We start from the raw sequence: 22,476 nt of genomic DNA on the forward strand, positions 1-22,476 counted from the left end.
ATTCTACTTTTCTCTGATGCGTCAATTGCGGCATCAGTTCTTGCGGCACTTAGATAATTTCGCGATAACGTCAGCTGTGGAACCTGTGGAATTTCGCATAGCCCGTTTTGTCGATCCTGTAACATGCTCAGACAGAGATAAACAAACCCTTGGGCCACAAACTCTTGTGGTAAGCAGAGGTAATTTGTAACTTTATGTCGTACCAAAGCAGCCGCGTAGCCGATGAAACAATACGGTCTTGAAAAAGTGTACGGTTGAGGAAACTCGGGGCTTACCTTGGCACATCCACGCTTGAAAGCTCAGGGTAAGAAGACACATCCAGTGCCAAGCGCCCGGCTTGAGATCTGTAACAAATGCAGCGAAAACACCATCATAATCTTGTCTCGTTAGCGGCAGTTTGTTCTATTGATACACTAATGACGCTCTTGATAGTTTAACGCTTGCAATATGGATGCTTACAGCCTATCTAGAGAACAAAGAGAAGGAAGGAGAAACAAAGCCGCTGCGCATGCGCTCTGCCATCTGCCTAGTCGGCCTGCTCTTGCACTGCTCGGACTGCTTTTGGGAAGGGAGGCGGACCGTCCACCCCCTCGCACCATGAATTCTACGTGGGCAACACGACACAGACAGGACTAAGCAACGCACGCATGCGCTATAGCGGTTTCATATCTTTCGAAAAAAAAAGCTGCACGAATCGATTAATCGAGACCTGCATGCATGGATGGATGGAATTGATTGATTGATTGATTGATTGATTGATTGATTGATTGATTGATTGATTGATTGATTGATTGATTTTAACGTATAAAAGCAACGCATAGAATATGAGACACGTAAAAGTGCAGAGCTCCGGATGAATTTTGAGCAGCGCAGCTGGCTCACACAAATTGGTAATTCATGGCAATGCGAGACCAGCGCGCAAGAGACAGAAGGAATGGTATGCGTGGCGCGGACTTCCAACACTGCTTATTGATGAAGCAAAGATCACGTGAAGCAAAGGGTGCAGCGGTGGCGTAGAGGTAGAGTATCCGCCTCGCGTGCAAGAGGACCGTGGCTCGAATCCCGGTGTCACACAATTTGCGTTAGACTAAAGAAAAAAAAATCCACTTGTTGATAACATTGCATAAACAGGCCTGGAGTGCGGCCTGATCCCGGTGACCAGAACCTGTAACGCACTCCCTCACCAGAGCAGGTTTGGCCACCCTGGTGCAGTACTTGGCCACAACCTCCTATATGAATACAACAATCAAACCCCGGCCCTCAGTGCCCAGCAGCTGCGAAGCAACTGATCACGGCAGCGATCAGACCTATGACGCAACAGAGGGTGCTAAGAATATCTGGGTGCGAACAGGTCGCCATTGGAGTGTGAACCTGGCAGCGTTTAACGCTAGAACGTTATCTAGCGAGGCGAGTTTAGAAGACCTATTGGAGGAATTGGCGGGCAGTAAATGGGATATAATAGAGCTCAGTGAGGTTAGGAGGACAAAAGAAGCATACACAGTGATAAAAAGCGGGCACGTCCTATGCTACCGGCGCTTAACGGAGAGAGCAGAACTAGGACTCGGATTCCTGATTAATCAGGATATAGCTGGCAACATACAGGGACTCCATAGCTTTAACGAGAGGGTGGCAGGTCTTGTTGTCAAACTTAAATAGAGGCACAAATTGAAGGTCGTACAGGCCTACGCCCCTACATCCAGTCATGATGACCAGGAAGTCGAAAGCTTAGGATGGTAACAACTCGAATTAGCCTAGACTTGAGGAGGGAATGGAAGAAACTGGTACATAAGAAGCCGATCAATGAGTTAGCGGTAAGGGGTAAATGGAGGAATTCCGCATCAAGCTAGAGGACAGGTATTCGGCTTTAACTGAGGAAGAGGACCTTAGTGTTGAAGCAATGAACGACAATCTTATGGGCGTCATTAAAGAGTGTGCAATGTAAGCCGGTGGTACCTCCGTTAGACAGGATACCAGTAAGCTATCGCAGGAGACGAAAGATCTGATCAAGAAACGCCAATGTATGAAAGCCTCTAACCCTACAGCTAGAATAGAACTGGCAGAACTTTTGAAGTTCATCAACAAGCGTGACACAGCTGACATAAAGACATATAGTACGGATAGAATTGAACGTGCTCTCAGGGACGGAGGAAGCCTAAAATCAGTGAAGAAGAAACTAGGAATAGGCAAGAATCAGATGTATGCGTTAAGAGACAAAGTCGGCAATATCATTACTAATATGGATGAGATAGTTCAAGTGGCTGAGTTCTATAGAGATTTATACAGTACCAGTGGCACCCACGACGATAACGGAAGAGAAAATAGTCTAGAGGAATTCGAAATCCCACTGGTAACGCCGGAAGAAGTAAAGAAAGCCTTGGGATCGAGATATGCAAAGGGGGAAGGCAGCTGGGGAGGATCAGGTAACAGCATATTTGTTGAAGGATGGTGGGGAGATTGTTCTAGAGAAACTGGCCACCCTGTATGCGCAATGCCTCATGACCTCGAGCGAACCAGAATCTTCCTCGAGCGCACGGGAATCTTGGAAGAACGCTAACATAATCCTAATCCATAAGAAAGGGGACGCCAAAGACTGAAAAATTATAGACCGATCAGCTTACTGTCAGTTGCCTACAAACTATTTACTAAGGTAATCGCAAATAGAATCAGGAACACCTTATTCTGTCAAGCAAAGGACCAGGCAGGATTCCGTAAAGGCTAGTCTACAATAGACCATATTCACACTATCAATCAGGTGATAGAGAAATGTGCGGAATATAAACCACCCTTATATATAGCTCTCACTGATTAGGAGAAAGCGTTTGGTTCATTCGCAACCTCAGCAGTCATGGAGGCATTACAGAATCAGGGTGTAGACGAGCCGCATGTAAAAATACTGAAAGATATCTATAGCGGCTCCACAGCCACCGTTGTCCTCCATAAAGAAAACAACAATCTCCCAGTAAAGAAACGCGTCAGGCAGGGACATGCGATCTCTCCAATGCTATTCACAGCGTATTTACAGGCAGCATTCGGAGACCTGGATTAAGAAGAATTGAGGATAAGAGTTAATGGAGAATACATTAGTAACTTGCGATTCGCTGATGATATTGCCTTGCCTAGTAACTCAGGGGACCAATTGCAAAGCATTCTCACTGACCTGGAGATGCAAAGCAGAAGGGTGGGTCTAAAAATTAATCTGCAGAAAACTAAAGTAATGTTTAACAGTCTCAGAAGAGAACAGCAGTTTACGATAGGTAGCGAGGCACTGGAAGTGGTAAAGAAATGCATCTACTTAGGGCAAGTAGTGACTGTGGATCCGGATCATGAGACTGAGATAATCAGAAGAATAAGAATGGGCTGGGGTGCATTTGGCAGGCATTCTCAGATCATGAACAGCAGGCTGCCATTATCCCTCAAGAGAAAAGTGTATAACAGCTGTGTCTTTCCAGTACTCACGTATGGGGCAGAAACTTGGAGGCTTACGAAAAGGGTTCTACTAAAATTGAGGACGACGCAACGAGCTATGGAAAGAAGAATGATGGGTGTAACGTTAAGGGATAAGAAAAGAGCAGATTGGGTGAGGGAACAAACGCGAGTTAATGACATCTTAGTTGAAATCAAGAAAAAGAAATGGGCATGGCCAGGGCATGTAATGAGGAGGGAAGATAACCGATGGTCATTAAGGGTTACAGACCGGATTCCAAGGGAAGGGAAGCCTAGCAGGGGGCGGCAGAAAGTTAGGTGGGCGGACGAGATTAAGAAGTTTGCAGGGACAACATGGCCACAATTAATACATGACCGGGGTAGTTGGGGAAGTATGGGAGAGGCCTTTGGCCTGTAGTGGGCGTAACCAGGCTGATGATGATGATGACGATGACGACGACGATTTAGTTTGGTTTCTTAGTGTTTTTTTCTTCATGTTCTCTTTTTCGCCTTGCCCCCTCTCTCCTTTAGAAGAACCCTACTTATATATAGGATAAGTATAAGTATAAATATCTTGCGAGCGACAACGACAAGCGACGCGATGGAGATGGCTGCCGCGTTCGCTCGTCGCCTACAAATCGACCCGGTTGCCTGTATGAGGGCAGCCGAAACTAGCGTTAGGCGAGCTTTATTAACTTAAGTTGATGTGTTTTACTGTAAAAGCTGCATAAGATATTTCGGAAGGTCTTTTAGTAGGTTCTTATCCTTGCACTATAAAAATTAAATCGTTTGCTCGTTCCGTGCCGCAATCGGTAGTACTTGAGCGATGTACATTCAGTTCCGGGTTCGTGCTATTGGCTAGTCACTCATAGCACTTCCGGGCGAGAAGCGAAGAATTCTAGATTTGCAGAACCCAGCGATCGCGCGACAAGGCCGAGCGATCTGTTCAAGCGACGGCGCGATCCGTCGCTCGAAGCAGTCGCTCGTCGCCGTTGCGCATCATCATCATAAAAACTTTATTGTAAGACTGAGGAGTTTGGGGCACGCAGGATTCCGGGCCCCTACACGACCCCACTGCACTCAAGCGTTTATGTTGATTCGCTCCATAACGCTGGCAGCCCGATCAGTAGCCATGGTCTGCACGACCGGATCTCCAGAGCGCAGCAGGGTCTCCCAGTCCTCCCAGGTCTTCAGGTGCTCGAGGCCCCGCGGGGGAGGATCCGCCGGGCAATGAGAAAGGAGGCGGAGAGCAGAAGCGCGAGGTTCGGGACAGAGATTACAGGCTGATGTGAGGAAAAGTGGATGATAGTGAGAAAGAGTCAGAGGAGATGGGAGAGTGAGTTTGTAATCGGCGCCAAAGGGTTGCTTGTCGATTGCTAAGGGATTTGTGCGGTGCGGGGTACAGCCGACGCGCCGCCTTGGAGGCATTCGTCAGCTCGTTGAAAGTGTGCGCGCGCTCCTTCATGAATCCCGGATCGGAGGCCGCAAGAGCCCGGTTTAAAGAACCTCGGGCTAAGAGGTTGGCGGCCTCATTTCCTGGATTCCCGCAGTGCGCAGGCACCCAAATCAGCTCCACATGACGGGGCGGGGGTGCAACGGGCGAGTCCATGCAGTATGCAAAAAGCAGGGACGTGGACTCGGCCTCGTGCGAAATTTAAGATTGCAGTTTTGGAGTCTGATAAAACATACCGTGCTTCTGTGTTGCTGATAGCTAGGGCAATGGCGGCTTCCTCTGCAGCTTCGGGAGAGGTGTCTGGGGGTGTGCGTTCCAATCGGAGAGAGAGTGTGATCCACCACGACAGCGACCGCTTCATCACCCTTGCAGGCTGCGTCTACCCATACGGCGTTGTTAAGAACGGCCCAGCTGAAGTGCAAATGTTGCCAGCCAGTTGCGACAACGGGCGTCAACGTTTCCTAGAGTACCGCCGCAAAGCTCTAGCCACGGCGTCACTAAATCGCCATTGTGACTGAATGCGTTCGGCGGGCCAACTATTGTTACCGGACCCACCAACGCGGACCTGATCTGCTATGAGTGGGGGAGTTGTCGCGGGAACCTCGTCGGAGACCCCTTCCCACGCGCCGACCAAGACACAAGACAATGGCTACCCGGGCGCACTTCGAGGGTCCGCTCCGAGTTCTACGAAGTCCGTGTGATGTCTGTTTCGGACCGTGAACCTGTGTGTGTGTGTGTGCGTGTGTGTGTGTGTGTATGTGTGCGTGTGTGTGTGTGCGTGTGTGTGTGTGTGTGTGTGTGTGTTTGTGTGTGTGTGTGTAAACCGTCCCGCAGAGAGGCGGCGTGTTTACGGTGACTGGACGAACGTTTCCGCCACCTTGGAATCGGGGGAGGACCGAGTGTTTATAAAAAGCTGTTGTGCGGATGCTCGATACACTTTCTTAAGCAGTCATGTTAGACTGAGACACTTTCTTAAGCAGTCATGTTAGACTGAGACACTCTCTCAAGCAGTCGTGTTAGACTGACGTACTTTCTCTCGCAGTCATGCTAGACTGATGAACTGCATGTAAATACTGTAAATAAACCCTTATTCCTCGTTCTCGATGAGAAGCAGTCCTTCCCTTCAGCAACGTCCTCAGTGTGGATAAGTTGGACGACGGCATGGGCCAGCTACCTTCTAATTCATGCCCGACTCTAATCTTGACAACGGATCACGAGCGATGGGATTTAGCCCCCAATCCTGACAGCGTCCGGTTCCGAGCCGTAGTAACGGTGCAGTGCTATAGCTCGAGCTGTGCGGCGCTTATCGTGGTGGTCGGGGTGCATGTTAAGGGGGAGTGGTTTAATGAGCAGTTCGCGGTGTAAGGGTTTTGATATGGGGCGTAATGTCGGATCGTTGGCTGGTATCCGGATTCCAAGGGAGTGCAGTATGTACCGGTCAGTGTTGGTTTGTGTGAGACGAAGGTATTGTGCTTGGCGGTGCGCGTCTACAAGTTCCCCGATTGTGTTGTGGAGGCCTCATTGTAAGAGTCGGTCGGTAGGTGTATTCATGGGAAGGTGGAGGGCGACTTTGTATACGCCCGGCAAATAAGAGCGTCCATGGCGTCAGTTTCACGGCGAGAGAGCTTGAGATAGGGGGTGGAGTAGGGTACACGGCTGAGTACAAAGGCGTGAACAAGTCGGCATATATCACGCTCCCTCATGCCCCTGTGGTGGCCCGAGGCCGGGCGGATGAGGTGCGAGATCGCCCCTACTACCTGCCTGAGTCTCCGGAGTGTAGTCGTGTGCTTCCCATCACTCTGGATATGCATACCAAGTATCCTGAGGGTTTCGACCTCTGGTATCGGTCTACCGTCCAGTTCGATGACGATGGGGGCGCAGGGCAAGTTGTGGTTCTTGGGACGAATGAACAGCAGCTCGGACTTCTCTGGGGAACAAGAAAGTCCTACGCTAACTGCATAGTTTTGGGTCATATTAGTGGCTGCTTGTATGGTGTCCTGTATGGCGCCATCACTGACATGGGTAGTCCATAGCGTAATGTCGTCTGCGCAGAGAGTATGTTACAGGTGAGGAACGGTTGCCATTTGTCGTGCTAGGGGGATGAGTGTGATATTAAATAAGAAAGGTGAGCGGACGGAGCCTTGCGGGGTGCCTACGCTTTTTAGTGAGTATGTGGGGTAGGTGAGCGGGCCGAAGAGAAGCTCGGCCGTGCGTGCTGTGAGGAATGCCTGAATGTATGTGTACGTACGTGCACCCGCATTCAGTGGGGATAGTGCAGTCATGATCGCGTGATGTTCGACGCGATCAAAGGCTTTGGGTAAATCCAAAGCCAGGACTGCATGCCTTGGTGTGGCTTGGGATGAGCGGATCGAAGATGTCATGGGTGATTTACAACATGGCGTCTTGTGTGGACAAATGGGGGCGGAATCCCACCACGAGATCGCTCTCATAGGGTTTAGCCTACACTGTGGCGAGGAAAGCATATGTCTCCTTGAAAAAGACAAGACCACTTGTCGAAACGTTGGCTCCCGCTTTTACCTTGTTCTCGTTTTGCGCATCGCCATGATGAGCAAAAGAAAAATGTTGTGTCTGGTCTAAGAGAGACACCCGGCATATATATAGTGGTCTTTGTTTCAGCAATAAAACGTTGTTGTAAATCAGCACCGCGCGTGTCCTTCTATCGGTGTCGCAGTCTTCTGTGATGTGCTCGTTTTGCCAATAACTTCGATCCGCTGGGGTCCAATACTGGCAGTTGAGTTGTTATTACGTCACGTCCGAATATCGTCGCCCGCAGATAGTTATCGAACCCGCCAGTTCGTGTCCGGCACCAGTACGAGGCACGTCTACTGCGATTGGTGCACGCACGCTCAGTCTCGCGATTATGCGCGGTAACGAAGTAAACGTGCACAGGTATAGCGACCACGCGGCGCATATTATACGCGGCGGCAAGTAACTGAGCACCCCCCCACGTGGGGATAAAATAAAATGGAGTTGCACTGAAGTCCTTCAAACATGTTTGATTTAGTGCTGTAGTCGACGAAGCACAAAGGTTCTTGAAGAGGAGAACTATCGGCAATTGATGTGTTAATTTGTTATTCCGCAGTAGTTGCTACTCGAACACCCCTTCCAGACAGTTTACCGTGTGGTTGCTAGCCGTCTGCGCCAAGCACGTCTGCGTAGTACAGAGACTGTAGCGTGCGCTCAAAAAGAAAACCGTCGACTCCGATGTCAGTGACCGGGCGGCTACGATGGCGACGCTAAGGCGAGTGACGTGGAATCAGCGATTCCTCGTGTAGAACAAGTGAACTGCTTGAGGTAGATTCTCCACCAGTATCGAGGTGAAGCCCAGCAAACCCGTGTCAGCGAGAGCGTAAGCATCCTGCAGAAGTCCGCCTGGTTCGCTGTTTAACCAAGTAGAAGGAAACTTCCACCTACCCCTCTTGACTACATCGAAGTGACTGGTTGGAGGTTACAGCTGCTTCCTGGTCATCCTTCCAGATCGTAAACCGAGAGGGTGCTCTGCGTGCTGATGGGCCGCAATCAACTCGGGAACGGAGCAGCGGAACATTTCGCGACGGGGTCACCACAGCCCCTATAAAGCTGCGCACGGAAAGAGCAAGGGCCGAAAAACGCTCCGCTTTACGATTTGAGACCGCCACGAGCTGAACTGCTACTAGAGACGTTTAGCTTGTACGCTAATCCGGTAAACGGGAGCGGTTTGGGCGGGTTACCGGATGGTCGGGGCGTAAACGTGAGCGGTGAAGCCGCCTGGTGTTGTAGAGCTCAACCAGAGAAACGCATAGCTAAAACTGCAGTAACTCACCATATCCTGCTTCGCCACTCGTGCAAATTTTTGGCAGCGGCGTAATTGTGAACACGATTACGCCACTGTCGAATATTTACCCCAGCAGCTAAGCACAATACAGTAATTAGCTCTGTGGTTGTGTGGTTGAGCTTTGCGCCACCAGCTGGCGCCACCGATCGGGCCGCTCACCTTTACGCCCCCGCTAAACCGGAAAACCGCCCGCGCTTTCCCGGATACCGGACACGCTAAACGTCCCTACTATTTGGAGTTGCCGAAGGGGCGCGCGGGCTGCGCCTCTCGCTGACCCGAGGTCAGGCGGGAAACAAAACGCGCACCACCTGCGGACGCCGTTGTTTTTTGCGTCTCTTGACGCGCACAGCCCACCTGCCCACTGGCAGGAAGGACGAGGCGCGCATTCACGTCGCACAAGAAACGAACGGTATGCAGTGTACGAAATGGCCTCGTGCCTCTGCGGGAGAGCTTCGCGCGATTTGTTTTAAGCAAATTTTCCATTTCTCCCCCCTCCCGCACTCACACGCACGCACATAAACGATATTTCAGCATGCATATTTGATCTAGTTGGTATGCAGGGAACGATTACGAAGCAGCTCGAATTGTAGCACGCGGACTACAGACTTGAGCGACGGAAAAGACGGATTCTTTTCGAACCATCGTTTCTGCAAGCATAACTAAGCAATCCGCGACACGCACACACTTTCAAGCCATATAAGACTGCATATATTAGCTAAATATCAAGCCAGAAAGATTTCCATTACAAGCGCCAAATATTTCTGTATGCTGAAGACTTAGTTTTAACGGGCATCTTGCACCATCAGTCCTCAATATAATGTCCAGCGACAGTCCCTGGCATCCGTTCTAGCGCACCTTGACACTAGACCATTGTCCCTCGACACGATTTTCCCATGCCGCCGACAGAAGACATCGCAGGTGAAGGCGACGAAGGGACTACTTCGGTTTTTGAGAAACGGGATTGGACAAGCGGCTGCGACAGTGGTATCACGTACCATGCCAGATTGATGGACTCTAATGGACGATGTGTGTGTGCTGTGCTATGTGCTCTCCCTCCCCCTTCCCCATCTTTCATCGCCCCCATCCCTCTCCCATGTGTAGGGTAGCAAACCGGTTAAGCTAAACTGGTTAACCTCCCTGCCTTTCTTTCTCCACTTTTTCCTTCCTCCTCCTTGCATCATCAGCATCAATAAAGGCAAAGAAGCCAGACAGATTACGAATTTAATTTCTTTGCGAGCTTCCTCGTGCATGCGAATGTGGAATTCACGACTTAACAATAAATTATTATCACGTTGTGATGACGATGAAGAACACGGTAGCAAAACCGTGAATTACGAAACGAACGCGTGTCAGTATATTGCAGTTATGGAAACACAGTCGACTGTTTCGGGTGCAGCGTAGTTGGGGAAACGCCCGACCGACTGAGAAATGTGTCTGATATATATTGCCGACAAACAGAACGAATGAAGCGAGTAAAGCACCGGTGCTCTGATCGAAGTATTTTCTCCTTGCGCACATTCATTTTGCAGCACGTGTGCATTCAGAATAGTCTGCATATTTTATTTTTGGAGGCGTTATTTTTCCGTGTACGTTTCTACACGAAGTCCCTGAATAGCGTATAGTACTCACCAGGATAATCACCGACCCTCGCAACGGCTGCCAGTTCGCGCCGAAATGTAGACAAAACATTTCAATGCGTCTGGCAATGCTTCAACTTTCTTTTTTTCTTCAGAAGTGGCGAGATGTGCGATGTCTCAAAAGTTGGCTCGACAATGCAAACGTGCATCTTAATGTGATGCGCCGAGTGAAGCGAACGGGACGAGCTAACCGTACACGTATGCCCCGTCCTCCGTTTCACTCGGCCCACCGTCAGATGAAGCAGGGGCTCGCTTCGCACAGGCCGCGGCGCGCATGCGCTTCCGTTGACAACGCTCGACGTCCGCGCTTCTGCGGCAGTACGAGCACGCGACGTTTCGACAAACATTGCGGCTCGAGGAATACGTCGACTCATATACCTCACAAAAATGTGAGAACCTTTGAATGACGTACTGAATCATACAGCCTCATTTATATAGTGCATACGCGACGCGACATGTATATAGTTTTGTGAGTGCTGTTCACTTTGCCGCGTTTTATTTTATGGAGCTCGTGTCGTATTTCACGAATGTCACCACATATGACGGGCAGTTACAATAGATGCGAGGACATATACTTAGGCGCAACTTCTTTTTTTTTTTTCGAGGAAACGGGAAAAAGCGCGTCAGATTTGATGCCTGGCTCACGCACCTTCAACGTCGAGGGAAGGTACAAGGTGCACTTTCAATGATCACAATTCGCGCTACTCCACATGGCACATAAAGTTCTAGGAACATGTACACATATGTGCGTCATGAGAGCTCGTAAAAAACCTGAAAGAACGGCGCACAAGATCGAAGGACCGGACGTCGTTCATCGAGGGCGGCCTCGGCCCTAATTTCGGCGATACGGGAATTAGGGAGGCCACCACGTGCCCGCTTCCTCGCAGGAGGAGAGCACAGTACACGCAGGCACATTCAAAACGAACTACCATCAACGCTACGGACGCATCTGAATATATTGACTCGCTTTTTCTGGGGAACCCAGTTTATTATGTTCAGCGTTTCTCGCGCAGGATAACACGGTAGCCCTTTCGTTTCGTAATTTCGTAAAGAAGAGAGGCCTAGAAATATATTCTGGGAACTCACCTGATCAAACTCGTGTTTGCAATTCTTACTCCGTTATGCAGGTGCGGCAGTCAGCAGCACTCGCAATGTGCGTTAGTTTGCTGCTAGATTAAATAGTTAACGAGCGCGATCCACAAAACTTTAAGCAGCTACTGACAGCCCATTTCCAGAACTAATCACTTGGCTCACGTCTGTCGTGCCTCAGGCTCGCAACGCCTTCAATGTCCCTACCCCCTTTACCATACGTTGTTTCTGCTTTATTCATATTACGCATATTTTAATTGCTACTGTGGCTGTTCATCTTCATGCCTTTCCTCTTATGCAACACCCCGCAGGGGGCCTTTTCAGAATCATAAATGATGATTATGATGACGAATATGCACTTTTCTCAATTGTTACCATCGCACAATTGATAGTGCTTCTATAGTTACCGGCCGAAAAGTAAAAAAAAACTGTTTCCAAAATGCCGATAAAAGGTAATTTATATACTGCTGTACCGCTGACCGGCAAGCAATTAAGCGCTGTAATTGGGGCGCGACTTGGGGAGATATTATTATCATCATCAGCCAGGTTACGCCCACCGCAGCGCAAAGGCCTCTCCCATACTTCTCCAACAACCCCGGTCATGTACTAATTGTGGCCATGTCGTCCCTGCAAATTTCTTGATCTCATCCGCCCACCTAACTTTTTGTCGCCCCCTGCTACGCTTCCCTTCCCTTGGAATACAGTCCGTAACCCTTAATGACCATCGGTTATCTTCCCTCCTCATTACATGTCCTGCCCGTGCCCATTTCTTTTTCTTGATTTCAACTAAGATGTCATTAACTCGCGTTTGTTCCCTCACCCAATCTGCTCTTTTCTTATCCCTTAACGTTACACCCATCATTCTTCTTTCCATAACTCGTTGCGTCGTCCTCAATTTAAGTAGAACCCTTTTCGTAAGCCTCCAGGTTTCTGCCCCGTACGTGAGTACTGGTAACACACAGCTGTTATAGACTTTTCTCTTGAGGGATAATGGCAACCTGCTGTTCATGATCTGAGAATGCCTGCCAAATGCACCCCAGCCCATTCTTATTCTTCTGATTATCTCAGTCTCATGATCCGGATCCACAGTCACTACCTGCCCTAAGTAGATGTATTACTTTACCACTTCCAATGCCTCGCTACCTATCGTAAACTGCTGTTCTCTTCTGAGACTGTTAAACATTACTTTAGTTTTCTGCAGATTAATCTTTAGACCCACTCTTATGCTTTGCCTTTCCAGGTCAGTGAGCATGCATTGCAATTGGTCCCCTGAGTTACTAAGCAAGGCAATATCATCAGCGAATCGCAAGTTACTAAGGTATTCTCCATTAACTTTTATCCCCATTTCTTCCCAATCCAGGTCTCTGAATACCTCCTGTAAACACGCTGTGAATAGCATTGGAGAGATCGTATCTCCCTGCCTGACGCCTTTCTTTATTGGGATTTTGTTGCTTTCTTTAAGGAGGACTACGGTGGCTGTGGAGCCGCTATAGATATCTTTCAGTATTTTTACATACGGCTCGTCTACACCCTGATTGCGTAATGCCTCCATGACTGCTGAGGTTTCGACTGAATCAAACGCTTTCTCGTAATCAATGAAAGCTATATATAAGGGTTGGTTATATTCCACACATTTCTCTATCACCTGATTGATAGTGTGAATATTGTCTATTGTTGAGTAGCCTTTACGGAATGCTGCCTGGTCCTTTGGTTGATAGAAGTCTAAGGTGTTCCTGATTCTATTTGCGATTGCCTTAGTAAATACTTTGCCGGCAGCGAACAGTAAGCTGATCGTTCTATAATTTTTCAAGTCTTTGGCGTCCCCTTTCTTATGGATTAGGATTATGTTAGCGTTCTTCCAAGATTCCGGTGCGCTCGAGGTCATGAGGCATTGCGTCTACAACAGGGTGGCCAGTTTCTCTAGAATAATCTGCCCACCATTCTTCAACAAATCTGCTGTTACCTGATCCTCCCCAGCTGCCTTCCCCCTTTGCATATCTCCCAAGGCTTTCTTTACTTCTTTTGGCGTTACCTGTGGGATTTCGAATTCCTCTAGACTATTTTCTCTTCCATTATCGTCGTGGGTGCCACTGGTACTGTATAGACCTCTATAGAACTCAGCCACTTGAAATATCTCATCCATATTCGTAGTGATATTGCCGACTTTGTCTCTTAACGCGTACATCTGATTCTTGCCATTTCCTTGCTTCTTCACTACTTTTAGGCTTCCTCCGTTCCTGAGAGCATGTTCAATTCTATCCCTACTGCACTTCCTTATGTCAGCTGTCTTACGCTTGTTGTTTAACTTCGAAAATTCTGCCAGTTCTATTATAGCTGCAGGATTAGAGGCTGTCATACATTGGCGTTTCTTGATCAGATCTTTCGTCTCCTGCGATAGTTTACTGGTATTGTGCCTAAAAGATTTGCCACCGACTTCCATGCACACTGCTTAATGGATGCCCACAAGATTGTCGTTCATTGCTTCAACACTAAGGTCCTCTGCCTGAGTTAAAGCCGCATACCTGATCCCGGTTCTGGTGACCGGGATCAGGCCACACTCCAGGCCTGTTTGTGCAATTTTACCAACACGCGGATTTTCTTTTGTCCGGTGGAAAATTGCCGGCACCGGGATTCGAACCACGGACTTCTTGTACGCGATGCGGGTGTTCTACCTCTACGCCACCGCTGCAATCTATAAAGTATTCTATAAGAGTCCATCTAGTGGACTGTCCATGCCGGCATTGGCTAGGGCCGCTGTATACTCCTAGCTCGTACAGCTGCATCCAATCAGCAGCGGCCGAAATGGACAGTCCCCTAGGTGGACTCTTACAGCAATACCCCCCTAGGTCAACGCTTCGAGGTGGGAATCTCGTAAAACGTTTTTCAACAGGCGTCCCAGTTCGAGCACGCGGAACCAGCCCCGCCGCCGTCGCTTACTAGCGGCTATGTGTACAGGCGCTGACAAAAGTCGTATACTCCACGCAGATTGCTACTGCAGCGGCGTCGCTCGGCATTTTGGCGAGCTGAAGCAGGAAACATTGACACGAGTCAAGCGACATGCTTGCAGATAATAAAGGGCACCCATTGGCTGTCTCGATCCCAGATGCTGCCTGTAGATGGCGTTGCGATGCAGTTTACCGTAAAGCCCCTCAATTTTCCAAAAGTAGCGCCATTCTTAGATCTTTCCGCCACCCCGCTCACCCAGGCGCTTCCTCCTCCACTCCTCCTGTCGCCCCAGCCTCCTCCGCTCCCCCATTGGCCAATCTGTGTCACGTGAAAGCGGGCCCCGCGCTTTTGTATATTTTTTTCTTTCCGGCGCAGAGCAGGCGCCGTGCTTTTGTATATCTTTTCTTTCCAGCGCGCTGCGACCCCCAATCTTGGGCCTGCGACCCCCATTCTTGGGCCTGCGCGACGAAGTACGGCAGGCGGTTTGAAGGAGCGCGGTAGTTTTATACAATGTGCTAGGGCCGAGTGCTTAAATGCGATGCCGTGCTGCTGCGCCTACGGTTGCCACAACAGACCCAGTGACGGCAAAAAGCTTTTTGTTTTACCATCCGCCGGGCGCAACGCAAAACGAAGAAAAGTGTGGATTCACAAGATCGGGCGGGCTGACTTCAAGCAAGTGGCAAAGAACGCGCGGCTTTGAGAAGTGACACGGTTCCTCCAACCACTTCTTTTGACGCCCGTGTCAAAACGGGCCCGTGTCCAGTGCATTGGGGGTGCGTTAAACAACCCCAGCTGCAAAAAAAATTAATCCAGAGCCCCCATTATGGCGTGCCTTATGAGATCGTGGTGTTGGGATGTAAAACCCAAGAATCAACTTTTCTTCTGTCTTGTGTGCCTTGACTGTTCCAGTTAACGCAACACTGCTTCCTTGTGAAAACTTACAACGCAAAAGAATACAGACGCACGTAGTATACATAGATAAAATTAGCACTTCAACAAAAGTGTTGCTGGTGCCAATGAGGGAGGGGGATAATTATTTTCTGAACCTCTTTCCAGTTGTCCCATCAAGTTCCTTCTTTCTTTTCTATCAAATTCTAACCATTTGCACTGTAATAAATAAATAACGATTTCATATGCTGGTACGTTGTTGAAATTACCTATACCGCCTATGTGTGAAAACGTTGCTCATGGCCACCACAACCTGTGCATGAGCTACGTACATCTGTAAAAGGCGCGGAACAGAAACGGCCCTGCTGCCAGGCATTGCTGACCGCAGACAGTCGGAATCTCTCACGCGCCGGCCGAACAAAAGCATCCTGCAGGTACGTAAATTAACCTACGAAACCACGTGCACATACTTTCGCGCTGTCAAAACCTGAAACTCTGGTAATTACTCGCGTGTCTGAGCACACCGCGTGCTTGTGTCGTGTTTCAGCAACACGAACTTTCAACGTGCGCGCGCTTTACGCCTTAAATACGCCTTGAATAATGGTGCTTTTCTCTATTTCTTCCGCAAATCCGACACGACATTCTTAAGGCCAGTTACCGACTGACAAAGCAAGATCTAGATTGAAAAAACTGGTCCGCAGGACTCGAACGAACTTTTCCGCGGATTTCCTCCCGTAGCGTGTTAGCCGTCGTCTGCTACGGCAGGCCCACCGCCGGCGGCGCCACCGTCGAGGCCGCGCCGAGCGGAGGAGGAGGGAAATGAATGGCGCTACTTTGGGAGATTGAGGGGCTTTAGTTTACCGTAGAGTCACTGGAAAAAATTTCAGAGTACCGCAAAGGTCGGGATTTTAGTGGCAACACTGAGCGGCCACCGCCATATACCTTCCAAGACGACTGCGTCGCGGGAAGGCGGCCGTGTTGGAAGAGCTTGATATTCGGTGACACATCGGATTGAGTGTTTACTGAAGTACAAATACTTTGTGCCCGGAGATAATGGTTGCTAAGAACGAAAATAAAATGTTATTTTGTTCGAAGTAACGCAGCCTGTGGTTGTTTTGCACGCCGATCGGGTTGACTGCTGGAACTGTGCTACTATTGTGGGCAGTGGCTCAGCGCTGCTATCGGGAGCTTAAGCACGCGTTTTTTTCCCCTTCCGCGGAGCGAGCTACGAAGGAAACATTTCGTCACTTCGAGCCGGAATGAGGCAAGCTTGTGCTTTTGGGCATGAACAACGTGAACCGCCTTCGGCTTCTATTGAATGTTTCCAAGCAGGACGAAACTAACACCTGGCAGTGTCACAGGCACGTACGTTCATTGTATAATTTCACAAGCTAAACTGTATACATTTAATTTAGTTTGCAAACGGATACCGCGCGTTCTCGATTCTGCCGGGCGACTTCGTCCGCCGTATACACCAGAACACCGTGAATTCAAAGGGCGCCGCCATATTGATGAGCGCCGGTCGCGCCATCTATCCCAAGCGCCGCGAAGTAGCAGGCCTGGGCTGCCACGCCGGGAGATGCGACCCGGCGCGAAAGCGAAACTTGGGCTTTTTAGTTGGGCGGAAGGCGTATTTCGCGTTTTTTCTAACCTGTCATTTTCGCTGTCTGGATTCAATCAAACTTCAAGACCTCATGCAAGTCCGCAATGGCCACACTGACTGCTGTGCAGACTGCAGAAGCGAATACATCGGGTAGGTACGCTATTACGTTTGTACAAACCGCGCGCTATAGAACACGTGTGAGCTTTTTGGCACGTAACCTGTGAAGGAATTTACAGCACTGTGTTGGTGCCACATTTTATTAAAGCACGCAGAACACTGTCATCTGTACTTTCAGTTTGGTCTTGTTTGTCATGGTCTTTACTGGGTTGGCCGCGTTTGGCAACCAACTGGCGAGGTCGTTTGACTGCCTGGTTAGCAGACGCCCGCCCTTCACCACCTGCACATTGAAAACAAAATAGATGTTATAGTAAGAAGGGCTGTAGTTCTTTCCCATGCCATCACTGTTGCGAAGACATAAAGTCCTCTCAAAATGAAATAGAAAATACACCAGGCCAATTGTATCGTGCAACCACTTAAGAGTACAACATTCAGAACAAAAGCCTACAGCACTCGAACAAGCAGCATATGATGCTAAACCTGCACTCATTGAAAAATGAGGTACTACAGTAGTTATAATGTTCAACTACATGTGCAGTCAAAGCCCGTATAACAGGGCGAGCATGACAGATGCAGGTGTTGTACAATTGCACAAGCCATGACAGGGCACGTAAAATTACCATCCCTACTTAAAGCTGCATCATCAGGACCCCTTTGGTACAAGACAACAACCGCACCTGCATTCCCAGAAATTAGCCGCACCAACTGCAGCTACCTGGTACCAGACCTGTTTCGCTTGTGCGAGGCCATCGGATTGTTGGCGCTCCCTTAGAAAAGAAAACAGTAAAAAAAAACTAGTGAGAACGATCAAAATTTTGTTACAAAATACAAAAATAATTAAGCACCTTATTTTTCTCGCCATAGGAACGGAAATATTTTGCGCTTTGCCCCGCATAACAGCCCGCACGCAGTTTAGAGCTCAGGAGGCTCAAATGAATTCGTTACGAATGACACCTGCAACACCAGCTCGTAAAGGTAGGTGCGCTGCAAGAACACCTTCGGCGACGAGTAGTCGTCGTTTACGTTTTTGTGGACGCATGCTACGTGACGAGCAGACTTCGGTTTACTTTCATTAGCAATAACGCTCACCAGCAAGGCCTACAACTTGTCGTTCACGCTTAATGGTCATTCCGTGCACCAGCTGCAAGTATCGCTAACCGCAAACTCAACTGTTCCGCTTAACCGTCGGGAGCTCTAGCTGCCTGAATGAAAACACGAAAAGGCTTGCCTTTTTGTTATAGCCAAGGCGAAGCACCGGCGCGGGATTCTGCTCTGTAGGCTTGTTGCCCAGAAAGTGCTCGGAGCAAACCTGCGTGTTACACGTATTACGTTTGTAGGGCGCAAAGTTGAACGTGACACCAAAATATACACAGATCGAATACTCACTCGTGCATTTCCACTGGGTTGGTAGCTCTTCCTATTCACTGCAGCTATCCACCGGTGGCGCAGCTTGGCATTCTTCGTTGCGGATGGAAATCGGCGCAGGCTGAAAACACCGCACCGGCACGATTCCCTACGTGTGTTGTGCTCTTCGCAAACAGCGCTAATCAACCTGCCCCTTTTCCGCTGGTTGTTTTGGCATGCAAACACGACGCAATGATGCCCAGATGACTTCTTCTACTTTGGATCCGTGTGAACGGGCACATTTCCGCACTTTGGAGCCCTAGAGCTGGCGCTTGCCATGCCTACTGTTCGCCGGCGAACACACTTAGGCAGCCCAGTACAATATGGCGCCGGTCGACCGGGCAACCCGGGTGCGAGAGTATGCGTTCGGTTAGTCTGGGTGCGAGACTAGCGTGTTCTGGTCTATACGCACGACACACTGCGACTGCCATGTGCGCACCGGTGTTTGGCCGTGATCGATCTGTGCACAGCAGGCGTAAGAACCAACTTCGATGACCATTTTGTGCATTAAAGGTTGTGGAAGGCCAATATGAAACATTTGCGTGATTACAGCAACGTTTATGTACTTCTGTACACTGATAGTGAGCGAGAGTTTGCTACATTGCGATTTATGAACGCGGCTGTCTAGTGCGTTCATGAGCGGCTACTCTTCTCAACTTATTTATGACTGTTTTATTAGACTGCCAAGATTTGCTGCCTCTGTAAAAAAAAAAAAGCTGGAACGCCCGCTGGTGACGCAGCACTTTTTTTTCTAAGTTACATAGGCGACGTATAAAATTATTGTGCTTTTATAGCGGTTTATGTAACATGCATAATGACAGAGTCAAACTAAATCTACTGGGTGTTCTGTTGTTTTGCATTTCTTGTTATGCATCAAGCACAACGTTATTTGGGTATGCACCGTAGCATTTCAGCATAAAACATATGTATGCTGACTTCAGTTCACTGCATGAGCTCGCCCTACAAGCTCAAAATTTGAAGCATGTGTTGTGAATATCACCTGGCCGTTGGTTTCAAGCTCGAAATGCGTATGTATAAATGAGCAAAGGATAAGTGGAAAAAAAGAAAGTATCATGGGCCTCGCATTGACCATGTTTTTATTGACTGCGATCGCCACGATCTGCGAAAAACATGTGACATATGGGTCGAGTGACTCGAAGCGAGAGCGCGCTCACGTGCGCGGAGAAATCATGTGAGTACCTGGTGCACGTGAGGACGCGGAATTCTCGAGCGACAAGTGTGCCTTCGCGTGCCACGAGCACGGATTAGCCGCGTGTGTTGAGCAACAAACGCGTACACGTGTACCCGCGTCAAGCGTGCAAGACGCGAACGATCCCTGCAATGAACTCCTATTTTCGTAGCATCGCTAACACCGCGTGCATTTTGCTTAAATATCTTCTAAAACAGTGCCAAGCAAAGTGTACTTACACCTCGCACACGCGCGTGTTTTTTGTAAGCTTGAAGTTCACCCGGCCGATTCTGTGTAACCACGCAGAACGACTATCTCGGTCATTTTTCCCGGTCGGAATCTAGAAAAAAGTCTTTCCAGACTCAGTTCGGTTGCTGCATACGAAGGCGCAGCAGCCAAGCATGATTTCCTTGCAGTCAAACGCGAGCGCGACAATCGGAATAAAAAAAAAACGTAGAGAACCTGCGCTGCCTGCGCTATAACTCACCCGGCCCGCCCGGAGCTTGTAAGGTATATGGCACCCCAAAAGTCACGTGGTACGGTTGGGCCAATGAACGCGTCGGCGGCGCGGGAAAAACGAATGCGGTACTCTGAAATTTTTTCCAGTGACTCTAGTTTGCCGTAAAGCCCCTTGATAATTTGAAATAGCGACACTCTCCTCCTCACGGCGCTATCCTCCTCGATTCTCCTCGCCCGCCGGCTGCGCACCGCACGCTTTTCCTCCTGGGCTCCCGCGGACGGGCCGCAGGATTCTATGGAGGCGTGTTATTTTGGGTCAGTTGCGCGCCCCTGTGGGGCTGAAAATTTTGAGAAATGCTAATAGCAGCATCGATAATGCTGGAGGCAACGTTTATGAGGAGGTTGGTTTTTTCTTAAAGCCGTATGAACGGGATATACCGAAGTAAAGGGAGCTTTGAGGCGAGTTCTATACTTCAGACAATTTTTCAGTCACATGATCAGATGCTTTACATCATGCATCTGATCTAGTATTGTTTGTGACACAACCCTTTTTGTGCGGCTTATTAAGCGAAAGCCTTAGACCTCTGTTTCAAGGTCCCGTTGTGAGCTACAGAAAATATCACGTGACCGAAGGAAGGCGGGAAACGAACCAAAGCATGTGCAGATGCGTATAAGAGATGATTAATGATTAGCAAAGTAATGATTGATTAGTGTTTGGATTAAGATGAATTCGGGTGTATTAAGGAGGTTTAAGGTGGATTAAAGTCGATGAAGGCGCATTAGGATGAATGAAGTGGATTAAGGTGCATAAAGGAGGACTAGGTTGGGTTAAGGTCGATGAAGGTGTATTAGGTGGATGAAGGTGCGTTGAGGTGATTAAGGACGATTATAGTGGATTAGGGTGGATTAAAGTGCATGAAGAAGGTTAAGGGTGGATTAAGAAGGATTAAGGTCTATTAATGAGGATTATGGTGGGCTAGGTGAATTAGATTGGATGAAGGAGGATTAGGGTGCATTAAGGAGGATTAGGGTGTACTAAAGTTGATTAGATTCGGGTGGATTAAAGTGAATTAAAGACGATTCTAGTGGATTATGGCGAATTAAAGTGAATGAGGGAGCATTAGGGTTGATTCAGGAGGGCTAAACTGCATTAAGGATGCTTAGAGTAGATTAAGGTCGATGAAGGTGGATTATGGTGCATTAACGAGGAGTTTTGTGGATTATGGTGGATCAAATTGAATGAAGGATGATTAAGGTCGATGAATGTCGATTCGGTGGATTAATGTGCATTAGGAGTATTACGGTAGACTAATCGGTCTTAATACTCAATGAACCCTAATTCAGCTTAGTACACCCTAATCCACCTTAATCTAGCTTATTCCCAATCCACCTTAATACAACCTAATCAACCTACATCGCCCCTAATGCAGCTTAGCCTATCCTATATGGTCTTAATCCTCCTTTATCAATACTAATCCATCATAATCCTTCATCCACCTTAATTCTTGTTCATGCACCTTATTCCAACTTAATCCTGCTGAATAGTCCCAATCTACCTTAATACACCCTACTCCACCTCTATCAAACATAATCCAGCTCCATGGTCCCTAATCCACCTTATTCTACCCTAATCCATCCTAATCGAATTTATTCCTCCGTTATCAACCCTAATTCACCTTAATCCACATTAATCGACCTTAATCTTCCTTTACCCACCTTAATCCTCCCTAATGCTCGTTCATCCACCCTAATCGGTTTTAATTCCCTTTCATCAACCCTTCACCTTAATCCACCATAATGCGCCTTAGTCCTCCTCCACCCACCTTAATCTTTATTCATGCATCCTAATCCGTCTTAATGCACTCTAATCAACCTTAATCATCCCTAACCCACCTTATGTCAATCACTAATGATTCATTAATTAACTTGGGTAATCATTCTCTTATACAGGGGTGGACATGCTTTGGGTCTCCTCTGGCCTTCCTTGGGTCATGTGAAACTTCCAGTTTACAACGCGACCTTGACACACAGAGATCTAAAGGCTTTCGCCCTGAAACTTTAAAAAAATTCAATGTTGACAAGCTAACGCTCATTACGTGCAATACCACAGGTATACTTGGCACTAATTTTTTCAGGGCGCAAAGCAGAATCTATAATGCTGCACTTCCGACTGAGTAACAACAGTTAGCGACGTGCGAGGTGATGGAGCCGCCCCAGAATATTAAGCATACTTAGGAGAACCGCAACAAAAACGCTGGTGAGCAGGCCGGAAGAATGAAAAAATGAATACAGCATTACGGGATGCTTTGCTACGAGCTATAAGAAAGACGCCTCAGATCGCAAACAATGCTGTTCTTTGTCGGAACAAAGTTCTTTCGGCCAATGTCATGCAGCCACTGCTTCCTGCGCAAGCCGTCACGCTTTCCTTGTGGT

The 22,476-nt window shown here is 48.5% G+C and overlaps 1 protein-coding gene and 1 long non-coding RNA gene across 10 annotated transcripts in view; both read right to left on the bottom strand.

The window, feature by feature from the left end:
* Positions 1-22,476, bottom strand: part of LOC135908623 (uncharacterized) — a 269,964-nt gene that overhangs the window by 210,556 nt on the left and 36,932 nt on the right. For all 9 annotated transcript variants that reach the window (XM_065440458.1, XM_065440452.1, XM_065440459.1 and 6 more), the window contains exon 2: positions 276-344. In XM_065440458.1, the coding sequence (XP_065296530.1) occupies positions 276-344 (69 nt within the window). The remainder of the gene's footprint in view (positions 1-275; positions 345-22,476) is intronic.
* LOC139059430 (uncharacterized) lies at positions 17,145-18,996 on the bottom strand. The gene is made up of 3 exons (XR_011514180.1): positions 18,378-18,996; positions 18,220-18,300; positions 17,145-17,271 (listed from the first exon to the last, which is right to left on the bottom strand). It is a non-coding gene; the product is annotated as an uncharacterized lncRNA (long non-coding RNA).

The sequence above is a fragment of the Dermacentor albipictus genome, chromosome 4, assembly GCF_038994185.2.
Source record: "Dermacentor albipictus isolate Rhodes 1998 colony chromosome 4, USDA_Dalb.pri_finalv2, whole genome shotgun sequence".
In the NCBI taxonomy this organism is placed as follows: Eukaryota; Metazoa; Arthropoda; class Arachnida; order Ixodida; family Ixodidae; genus Dermacentor; species Dermacentor albipictus.